This window comes from Trachemys scripta, unplaced genomic scaffold (assembly GCF_013100865.1).
Source record: "Trachemys scripta elegans isolate TJP31775 unplaced genomic scaffold, CAS_Tse_1.0 scaffold_59, whole genome shotgun sequence".
NCBI lineage: Eukaryota > Metazoa > Chordata > Testudines > Emydidae > Trachemys > Trachemys scripta.
This window is the reverse complement of record NW_023260545.1, coordinates 25,224-36,777: the sequence shown is the minus strand read 5'-3', so window position 1 is coordinate 36,777 and position 11,554 is coordinate 25,224. Positions and strand designations below refer to the sequence as shown.

Sequence of the window (11,554 nt, the reverse complement as noted above, 5' to 3'; positions counted from 1 at the left end):
GAAGTTCCTGGAATTGCAAAGAAATCTGTAAGGCACTTAGGAGGGGTCTATTTGTTGTCCCTTTGCAGGGTGCGTAACTCGGACGAATGATGCAGAGAATCCGGAAGGTGGCGCATTCGCCGAGAAGAACGAAGCAGAAAACCCACAAGCTGCTGTAACCTTTGGCAAAAATGAGCTAGAGAACCCAGGAGGTGCCACATCCCTAGAGAAGAATGATCTAGAAAATCCAGAAACCACTCTACCGCATGAGGAGAATGATCTAGGTAATCCAGATGGTCGCCCATCCTCAGGGAAGATTGATCCACAGAACTCAGAAGATGCCACGTCCTCAGAGAAGAATGATCCAAAGAAGCTGGAAGAACCCGAGAAGCCAGAAACCGTGTTGTCCTCAGGGAAGGGAGTGGTGACACCAAATTCTGCAACAACCCCAATAAAGGATGAACCTGAAAATCCAGAAACTGCTTTACCCTCAAAGAATGATCCAGAGAGTCCAGGAGGTGCCAGATCCTCAGAGAAGGCTGCAGCTGCTGTGTCCTCAGAGAGAGCAGATTTCGAAGGTACCGGACAGGTCTCTAGACTTGCTCTGTAGGGCAATGCTTAAGAAGTGTTTATGGCTGTCCTGCACTGGGCACCGAATCTCAGGAGGGTTCTCCTCAGGGCTGTATGGAGAGGGACAGAGGGAAAGCTGTGCTAGATTTCAGATGTAGGAAGGGTCTAGTTCCTGTGTGTTTGGACCCCATGCAAGAGCAGAAGGTGATTCTGGCTGCATGAACCCAAACGGAAACGATTACCTCTGAACATCCTGGGAGGGAAAAAGGTGCTTTTGCTAATTCGCTCCATTGAACCAGGTCAACTCAACCAGAAACCACTTCACATTGTTTAGAACCTGGAGCTCAATTTCAGTGGCTCCAGCTACAAGCTTGGCTCCTCCTCTATCATTCCAGCAGGGGGTAAGCTGGAACTCCAGGGAGTCTGCCGTTCTCCAAGGGGTTCCTGAGATGAAGTGAGAATCTAAGGCTGCCCCTTGAAGCCCCCTTTGGGCTAGACAAAGTCTATGGCCCAGATCTATAGGCTCCTACGTGAGACTAAGAGACTTTCACTTGTTTTGCTTTGTAGGGTCTGGAAATATCCCCAGCCATGGAGAAGAAGGAAAAACCACTGCAGGAAAAGGGAATATTGAAGGTAGGGTCTAGCCTCAGGTCCCACTGAGACCTCAAGGTCAACTTTGGAAGTTCTTCAAGGATGGAAGTGAAAGACTATGGTCTAGTAGGATAGAGCAGTCAGGGACTGGGAATCAGGACTCCAGGGTTCTAGTCCCACCTAGGGGAGGGGACTCTATAGTGTTAGGGGTGGGGGGCACTGACAGTCTGGGCTCCTGGGTCCTAGTCTGGGAAAAAATTCCTTGCTTCCAGTTTTCCAGATCTTCTTATATGATATTCTGGTACTCCCCCGGATTGGCAATACCTCGCAACTTTGTGTCATGCCCAAATTTTATTAGCACTTTTTTGCCAAGGTCATTAATAAAAATGTTTAATAAGATTGGTCCCAAGACCAATCCTTGAGGAACTCCACTAGTAACCTCGCTCCAGCCTGATAATTCACCTTTCAGTACCACCTACTGTAGTCTCCCCTTTAACCAGTTCCTCGCCAACTTTAAATTCTCAAATCAATCCCCATCTTCTCTAATTTAACTAATAATTTTCCACAGGGAATTGTATCAAATGCCTTACTGAAATCCAGGTAGATTAGATCTAGTGCATTTCCTTTGTCTAGATAATCAGTTATCTGAAATAGAGAGATCAGGTTGGCTTGGCACATGCTACCTTTTGTAAAACCATGGTATATTTTATCCCAATTACCATTTATGTCTATGTCCTTAACTGCTTTCTCTTTCAAAATTTGTTCAAGACCTTGCATACAAGTTTTGTCTAACTAACAGTTTCCTAGATCACGTTTTTTCCCCTTAGGTATACCTTAGCAATCCCCCAGTCATAGGGTACGACTCCTGAGTTTACAGATTCATTGAAAAGCCTTGCAATTGTTCTTGCAATTTCATGTGCCAGTTCCTTTAATATTCTTGGATGGTGATTATCCAAACCCATCCCAATTTAGTCCAATTAAGCTGTTCCCTTTCTGATCCATCCCCTCTTCCATTCCTTGTAGGCTTTCTGCTTTCTCGTAATCACATGTGTCAGATGCTTTCTCACCTAGCTAGGTCTCCAATCCTTCCCTACGATTTTTTCCCCCTTTTCTTGGGATGCAGGCTCCAGATAGTTTCTGCAACTTTGACTTAAAGTAATTCCAAGCCTCCTTCACATTCAGATCCTTGAGTTCTTTGGTTCAGTCCACTTCCCTAACTAATTCCCTTTATTTCTTAATGTTTGCCCTTTGGAAATCAAGGACCCTAATTGCTGACCTATTTTTGCTTATCCTTCCATTTAGTTTAAACTCGAACCAAGACAGAACTAGCTGTTCTATGAGTTTCCTGACTACTCACGAATGCCATATCTAAAATGGCATCATCTCTTGCAGGTTCAGCGATGGTTTGGTGAAGAAATCTGTCAGATAGCACATACCCTTTACTACCTGTAATCCAGTCATGACTACTAGTCTACCATGTTTCTGTTATCCCTATAATATCTGGTTTCACTTCCTTCACCAGTAGTTCTAGTTCCTCCATTTTGTTACCCAGACTCCTTGCACTGGTGTACAGACATTTTAGTTGTTATGCTTGGCTTTGCCCAGATTCCTCACCCAATTCTATTGCTGTATCACCTACCTGACTGTTAGCGTCATTGATATTGGCACTGGCCGTTCTCCTACCCACTGCTGTTCCCTCATCATTGCTGTATTCCCCTTTCTTGATTTTCCTTCTAGTCAATATTAGGATCAGACATGGAGGTTACATTAGCAACTCCCCCGAGTTCCTAGTTCAGAGCTGTTTTAATCAGATGTGCCAACCTCCATCCCAGAAGTCTATTTCCCTCCCTACTCAGATGGAGTCCATGGCATGAGAACAGTCCTCTGTCCGTGAATGCCTCCCAGAGGACAAACATCCCACTGCTTGAGCCATCTGTTGCTCATCATAATCTTGTCTTGCCTTTGGTCTCCTCCTCTATCGACAGGTAGAATCCCACTGATGATCACCTGAGCCTCCATTTCTTTATACGTCTTCCCCAGCCTGGCATAGTCACCCTTGATGCATTCCAGTGAGAATCTAGCAGTATCATTTGTTCCCACATGAAGGACAATCAGTGGATTCTTTCCTGCTCCCATTAGGATACTCTTCAGCCTCAGGTCCGCATCCTGTATCTTAGATCCGGCCAGAGCGCACACCCCTCTGCTCTCAGGATCAGCTCAGCTGATAGGCCTGTCTGTTCTTCTTAGTAGGGAGTCACCAATCACATAGACCTGCCTCTTCCTTGTGTTGGTGTGATGCTCTGGCCTTCCTCCTGTTCTTTCTGGCTGCAAGTCCTCTTGTCTCTTCTTTGCTCTTGCAATCTTTTGAGAATCATCCTCTATCCTCCTGGGGCTCCAAACTTTGTCTATTTCCACTGACTCTTCCCCTCTTCATGTAGGACTAGCAAGTTCTTCTCTTCTTCCTTGTTCTACCATCTTCTGTTACTGCCTGCTGTGCCCCTTCTCATATTCCAACTCAGGAAACCTGGTCCTGAGCTCTATTTCTCCTTCACTAGCTGGTCTTTTCCTCTGCCTAGTTCTTGTACTCACATGCTTCCATTGGCCACTTTCCTCATCCAGCAGCATATCCTCCAGTTGTGCTTCCATCTGCCAGTCTTGACTTTTCCCTTCAGCCTCCTCTTGCCTTCTCTCCATCATCTGCTCAAATCCCCTTTGAAACTCCACCACAGCATCCATCTGCATCTCCAAACCTCAGATCTTCTCTTCCATTAGCTCTGTTAGGCAGCACTTCATCCAAATGAAGCTCTCTTCGGGTACCCGCTCCAGGATAACGTACATCCCACAACGTCCACATCCGGTCATCTTCATTGTTTCTTCCACTTCTTGGGTCACTACCACTGCTGCCTCTGTATCTGTCATAGCCTTCCTGCCTAAGCTCCTGTCAAGGAAAACAAAAACAAAAGAAAAAACCCAACTAAACAAACACCAAAACAATAACAGAACACCCCACCTCTCCCCCAAACTCCCCTTACAAATTTCCACACAAATTCCCATCTTTTCAGCTCTGTTTGCTGGCTCCCATGCTACTGCTTCAGTTCAGGGCTCCATCACCATGGTGTCTGGGCTGCAGACACAACCCCTATTCCATAGCTCAGCCTTCGTTCATGCTCCATCTGTCAGTCCTGCACCCTCACCCCACCTAACATGGGGCTGTGGGACACAGGCCAGTGGGAAGGTCTAAGGTATCTGAGCAGGCTTCTCTTTTGGATCCTTAGATGGAGTGACCCCAGACTCGGATGTCTCCATGCCAGAGAGCAGAGCTGAGACATCAGGAATTGCCTCATCAGTGGAGAGGAATGGGGCTGAGACACCAGGAGTTGCTGCGTTGGTGGAGAGGAGCAGAGCCGAGACACCAGGAGATTCTGTGTCAGTGGACAGGAGTGGAACTGAGGTTCCCGAGACCTCTCCCAACAAAGTTCATGCAGGTAGAGTCCAAACAACATCCCCATGGCCCCTCTCCCAACCCAGGTCCCCCTGCCCTGGTGGTGAAACAAGAGCTGGGTCTCCATGGCCCACTTGCTAGTTGGCCAGTGAGGAAGTCAATTAGGCCCCCCCACATTCCTGTGATTGTTCCATCCAATGTCTCCATCTCTGTACACCCGAGCTATAGCCTGCCCTCAGTGTATTGTCCATCTGTGAAGCATGCGGAAGATGCCAGGATTGTGTTACAAATACTATATGTAGAGCTGGGCAGGGAACGGAAAGTACATTTTGTGGCAGAATCTGGGATTTCAAAATTTGGGATTTTCTCCCCCAATTTGGAACAAATCCCCCAAATTGCAAAATCCTCCATGAAAGAAAATTCCGGGGGGAAATTAATTGTTTCTGGGCCAATGGAAACACAGGCAGCTCTCCAGTGTCAGGAACCCAGCTGGCTCTGGGCACGGTCACCTAGCAACCCAGTGAGCTTGGCTGGGCCCAATAAACCCACACTAAGTGACTGTGCTCCCTAATTGGACAAAGGGCTCACAGGTTCCTATTTACGCCCGGTAGCAACAGCACCACAGTGGCTGCTCAATGCATTCCACACCCACAGCTGAGCCAGTTTCCTGCTTCCTGTTTCCTGTCCAGCCCTTTCTCCACCACTTCCCTGACCCACTCCAGCCCTAGGACTTACCTGCCTCTGAACCCTTGGTTCCTAACTCCTGGCTCTGACGGCAGCTGGTCTCCTGACCATGCCCGATACTGCCCTCTGGCTCTGTTCTGACTGCTAGGCCAGATACATGCTAAGACATCTAGATCATACCGCCTACACCTCACTATGTCACACCCAGCCCCACCAGTGGGGGGATCTAGATAAGCCTCCCCAAGTGTTAGCTGAGACAGAGGAGTATGAACGAGGTTGGGTGGGTTAGATCCCTTTGCTTCTTAGGCTTTGGTCCCCTGCGGTGAGATTAAACAATCCGTTGTTTGGAAAAGGCTGGTGTCCTGTCCCTGTATTCACACACTGGTCTCAGCACCTGTAGCTGCATCTGGTAATGCTCAAGCCAAGTTCAAGACCCAGAGGAATCACTGCTGGGGTCTGTAGTTATTTCCCCGGTCTGTGAGTGGGAGCATGGGGAGATTGCAACCCAGGGAGGTGAAGGCTCGAGGCCTAAATCTTGGGAAAAGTGAGACTGAGAGGAGGCCACGGTGCAACTGGTCCTGAGCTGTGTCGCCATCCCGGGTGGTGACGCCTTCATTTCCATCTGCAGGGAGAAGAGGAGCCGTGAAGTCCGTCCTGTCCAAGCTGAAACTCAAGAAGTTCAGAAACCGGAAGCTCAGACTGAGGAATCTCCTGCAAATCAGCCCAGACAGCCTGAAGGACTCGACTCCTTACATCTTGGGAGACTTGCCTCGGCACTTCCTGAGGAAGCTCATGGCTCTGAACGGGACAGCCAGAAGCACAAGCCTTTGGCAGGGGACATCTGATGAGGACACAAGTGAGGATGAGGAGGGTGGGGTGAGTGGGGATGTGTTCTCTCTAAGGGAAGATGACTCTAGGGCTTCTCTGAACCCCCTCGATGTTCTCTGTGCCGTTCTGCTTTGCTCAGACAGTTTCCTACGGCAGGAGATCCTGTCCAAAATGTCCATGTGCCAGTTTGCCCTCCCTCTGCTGCTACCTGCCCTCGACACCCCCAGGTGCATCCTAATGCTGTGGGCCATGAGGGACATTGTGAGGAAGTGGAGGCCGCACTCCCTGGCAGAGAGCAGAGGGTTCAGAGAGGAGAGCCTGGTGCTCACGTCACTGCCAACCATTTCCTTTGTGCGGATGGGGAGCTGCAGCTTCTCCAAGTCCAAACTCCTCAATGAGGTTCTCAGCCCCTCTCAGCAGCACCACGATTTCTTCATCCATCGGGACATGGAGTCTGGGAACGTCCCTCGGGAAATCGCAGATGGGCTGGTCGAGATTTCCTGGTATTTCCCTGCTGGGAGGGAGAATTTGGATCTTTTCCCAGAGCCCATCGCGGTTACAAACCTGCGAGGAGACATTGAGTCACACTGGCCCCAGTTCAGCTTTTTAACAGAGATCTCCTCAGCAGTTTTCATATTAACTGAGAGCATCAGTGAGAGAGACTACGCATTGTTATCATCCTTGCAGGGATCAGCCACTAAATACTACTTCATCCTTAATAATCAGTCTGGGAAAGCCAAGGAAACAGTGGGACTCCTCAATGTATTAGCCCCGCTGCTGAATATGAAAAAATCACAACTTCTGGTGAAAGAGAAGAGCAACAACAGTGCGGAGCTGGTGAAAAAGCTGCAAGCCACCCTACAGGGCATCATTACCTCCTCGCCCAAGAGCGCAAGCGTCCGTGACATGGCTGTGACGGCGCGGGAGCTAGGGATCCAGGTGGATGAAGATGATGGAGAATGTTGGACCGCCTTGGAGCATGTTCAAGAAATCACTGCTGAAATACAGGATGTGGCAAAGTATAAGAGGGACATGCTGAAGCTCCAAGGAGATCTGTGGAAGAACTTGGCTAAAGTGGAGAAAGAGCTGTGCCGGATGAAAGGCCAACAGGACGTCTCTCTGGAAGACTATAGATCCCAGCTGAGAGAAAGGTGGTTGGAGCTACGCAGGCAGCAGAATCAGCGTGACCTCACCAGCGGGATGGTTAAATTTATTAGCGGGATAGGACAACTGGGTCCAGCCGAGAAACATCACTTCCTGAAATGGATGAAATTCCACCTGGATCACATCGCCAGGGGGAACCTCTCTAGGCTCCGGGCTGAGTATAAAGAGAAATGTCACGCTCTAGGGGATGATGCACAACAGCTGGAAAAACTGGATGAACTAATCTCTGCCAGCTCCTTAGGGGTGGAGCATTTCATGCGCGAGTTGGGGCAATTTTACGAGGCCGAATGCTCAATGGTGAAAGAAGGGAACATGGGGAACATCCAAAGACAATTCATCCATCTCCCAGGCATAGCAGCTGACCTGATGCTGGAAGGGTTTCCCATGGAGCTGATCGATGGGGATGCCTCCAACATCCCACTGCAGTGGGTGACAGATGTTCTTTCTGAGCTCCATGCCAAGCTCAGGGGAAGGTCCAGAATGTTGGTTATAACGGTGCTGGGAGTGCAGAGCACTGGGAAATCCACCCTCCTCAACACCATGTTCGGCCTGCAGTTTGCAGTGAGCAGTGGCCGATGTACGCGAGGAGCCTTCATGTCACTCATTAAAGTGACAGAGAACTTTCAGCAGGAGCTGGGCTGTGATTTCATCCTGGTGATAGACACAGAAGGCTTGAAAGCCCCTGAACTGGCCAAGATGGAGGATAGTTATGAACACGACAATGAGCTGGCCACACTGGTGGTTGGACTGAGTGACATAACCATTGTTAACATGGCCATGGAGAACGCCACCGAAATGAAGGATGTTCTGCAAATCGTGGTCCATGCCTTTCTCAGAATGGAGGAAATTGGGCACAAACCCAACTGCCAATTTGTGCATCAGAACGTCAGTGATGTGTCTGCGCATGAACAAAACATGAGGGACAGGAAACACCTCCTGGAGCAGCTGAATGAAATGACCAAAGCTGCAGCGAGGATGGAAAAACAAAGCAGGGAGATGAAATTTTCTGACATCATGGACTATGATCCGGAGAAGCACAGTTGGTACATCCCTGGGCTGTGGCATGGAGTCCCTCCCATGGCGCCAGTGAATATGGGATACAGCGAGAGTGTGTGTGAACTAAAGAAATACCTGTTTGAATTCATGAGACACCGATCACCTCGCAGAGCCCCCAAGGACATTCCCCAGTTCATCGAATGGGTGAGAAGCCTCTGGAACGCCGTGAAACACGAGAACTTCATCTTCAGTTTCAGAAACAGCCTGGTGGCTGAGGCCTACACCCAGCTGTCTGTGAAGTACGCGGAGTGGGAGTGGGAATTCCGCAAGGAGATGCATCTCTGGATGTCCAAAACAGAAACCACCATCCAGAACCAATCCCCAGACGATCTGGGTCCAGGCACCTTTGAGAAACTAAGGCTGGAAGTTCACCAGATGCTGCACAGTGGGGAGCAGAAGATGCTGCAGAGCCTTCAGAGCTACTTTGAGAGTGGAGCCGGGAGTCTGCACCTGGTAGAGAAATACAGAGAAGACTTTCACCGAAGCGTGACATTTCTCCGGCACGAACTGGAGAGCTATCTGCTCTGCAAGTCTGAAGAGGCCATTCGTATCCAGAAAGGTCGGAGCAAGATAGACCATCTGCAGGCCGGGTACATGAAAGTAATTGAAGGGAAGGTGGATGGGCTCTTGCGGGACTGCAGGGAGAGGGAGAAGGAGCTGAAGCCCAAGGAACTGGAAAGGGAGTTTGCCAAGATGTGGAAGGAAACCTTAGCAGAGCTGCCGCTGGAGCGCTTACCCCTACGCCAAATTGATAAAGACATCCACTACCAGCTGTGCAAGGACCTGGAGAACAGAGGGAGTTTGGTCAAGCAGATGCTCCATAAAGCCCAGAGCTTGTTGAGTTACCAAAACAAACCCTTTCTCATGAAGAAGGAGTATCTGGACTTGGCTTGGTACAAAGCAGCTGTGGAGTTTATAACACAACAATGTTGGCGTGAATTGGAAGAGTTCACAAAGTCCCTGGTGGAGGAGTGTAGGAGATACATTGAGCAGAAGGTCCACTCTCATGGGGATTACGACCAGACCTATTGCTGGGAATTGCTGTGGATGATCAATGAGAGGCTCCAGCAGAACGTCGCTGGGAAGATTCGCACCAGTGCTTCCTTCGAAGTCGACTTGAAGCTTCACATCCTGGGGGAGGCGGCCAGCACCTTCCAGAAGATGCACAAAGACTTTCTCAAGAAGAACGACCCTCAGCATCGCCTGGAGGAGCTGAGACCTCAGTATTTCTCCACCTTCAGAGACCTTTACTATGAGAAGGATGCCTGCCAGAAGAGAGCTTTTGATTTCTGTGACCGTTGTCTGAAACCCGCCCTTTGGGAATATATGAAGAAAAGACTCGGGATTGAGATAGTGGACGACTTTCTCAGCAGTGGAGAGTCCATCGAGTATGGCAGCCGGAGCTTCTTCCAGTTCACTGTGCAAAAGAAACTGCTGGAGGAGATGAACTTCGATAACTACGTGAAATACGTCAGTAACTATGAGGAGTTTGTAAAGGCCTGGATCCAGACATGCCTAATCAGCCACTACAGAGAGACTGGGAGCTTGGGAGAACTGGAGAGAAAGGTTCTAGCCACAATAATGAAGAAAATCCAGGACGCTCTGGAGACCTCTGAGTGCCAAGACGCCCTCACCATCTCTGAGTTCTTGGACCATTTTTGCCAAACAATGTGCAAGGAGCTGGTTATCTCCAAGGACAGTTTGGAAGTGATCCTCTTCAAAAACACAGCCAGTGTCAGGCAGTTCTCAGTCGACATCCAAACCTTCCTTCCCCAGGTGGAAGATGGCATCTTCTCAGAGTGGGAAGAGCTGAGCAGGGAAATGGTCTTCACAGAGCTCCAGTTCAAGCCCCAGGATGAGATCTTCAAGCGCGTGTTTGGCTGTGGGAAGCAGTGTCCATTCTGTAACGTCCCCTGTGAAGCAGGAGGCAGCGACCACAAGGAGCATTTTGCATCGGTGCATCGGCCTCAAGGGCTGGGGGGCTGCAGATATGAGACAACTGATAGGCTTGTGTATTCTTTGTGCTCCTCTGATGTAGTTTCTAGTAATTCATTTAGAAATCTGCGTACAGCCTTCCAATGGCATCCCTACAAAGATTATCGCCAATTCTACCCCACCTGGCGCATACAACCGGACCCCAGCATCAGCGCCTCCGATTATTGGAAGTTCATATTCAGAAAGTTCAATCGACAGTTTGCCAAAGAGTACAATGCAGAGCCTGCCGATCTGCCCCCGGAGTGGAAGAAAATAACCAAGGAGCAGGCTCTGGGCAGCATCCGAGAGGCATTTAACATGGAATAGAGGCTGGCACTCTGCATTATGATACAGTCTTTAATTCCATAACAAGGCGCCGTCAGTCTTAATCCTGGCATTTTGTTACTTCCCAGGGCTTGATTTTGCCACCTGAAGGTTCCTTTAATGTAGTTCTTTGTGTGTAATTGCCTAGGTTTAAAAAAAATAAATGGAAAAACAAAGCAGTTCCATCGTGTGACATCATATTGACACCTCCATAGCTCCTCAGCAGGGCTTGAACCTTTAGATGCCCGCACACTTCTCTACTGGTTAAGCTAACCGAGTAACTGATAGCAGTAGTAGGTTGTCATCCTCCATGCGGACCGACCACCGCAGGTGAGTGGGGGACATTCTTTGCCAGTGGGTTTCATAGCTATTTGCTGACAGCATAGGACAGGTGAAACTCAGGACTTCTGGGTTCTGTCCCTGATTCTGAGGGGAGAGTGCTCTATTGGTCATGTCATAGAGCCATCCGTCCATCCCCACCCTCCCAGCTTGACCCCTTCTGACCCATCCCTTCTAATATGTCCCTGTACCAGTACCAGTCTAACCAGTCCGAGCTTCTTCTTCGCTACACATTCCAGTCCCCAACTGAAAACACGGCATCATAATGGAACATATCAGGCAACCTTTGCTACAGGGGCGCTACCAGCCATGCTTATAGTATATCTCTACCGTGAGCTTCTTCCCACCAAGAGGTAGAAATATGGCAGGGGCATTTCCCTGATGGTAGGTGGGTGGTTTATAACATTTCCCAGGTGCCTTCTGGGAGAAATCTGGGGACCCTCCCACATTGACCCCTGGTGGTCCATAAGCCACCTCTCGCTGGAATCCGGATCCTCCACCCACACACGGGGACAGGGAAATCTGCAAATGGCTGTGAGCCATTAGAATCATAGGGTTGGAAGGGACCTCAGGAGGTATCTAGTCCAACACCCTGCTCAAAGC

The 11,554-nt window shown here is 49.3% G+C and overlaps 1 protein-coding gene across 1 annotated transcript; it reads left to right on the top strand.

The window, feature by feature from the left end:
* Positions 1 to 486: 486 nt before the first annotated feature.
* LOC117870605 (up-regulator of cell proliferation-like) lies at positions 487 to 10,791 on the top strand. The gene is made up of 3 exons (XM_034757808.1): positions 487 to 557; positions 4,416 to 4,625; positions 5,895 to 10,791. Exons 2-3 carry the CDS (start codon positions 4,445 to 4,447, stop codon positions 10,613 to 10,615), a joined length of 4,902 nt encoding a protein of 1,633 aa, XP_034613699.1. The 5' UTR covers positions 487 to 557; positions 4,416 to 4,444; the 3' UTR covers positions 10,616 to 10,791.
* Positions 10,792 to 11,554: the final 763 nt, after the last annotated feature.

Bases quoted from the DNA above. Each gene is read 5' to 3' on its own strand.
- LOC117870605 (XM_034757808.1), top strand. From the start codon at position 4,445: ATGCCAGAGAGCAGAGCTGAGACATCAGGAATTGCCTCATCAGTGGAG. The intron at 4,626-5,894 runs GTAGAGTCCAAA...TTCCATCTGCAG, and splicing joins TCCCAACAAAGTTCATGCAG to GGAGAAGAGGAGCCGTGAAG.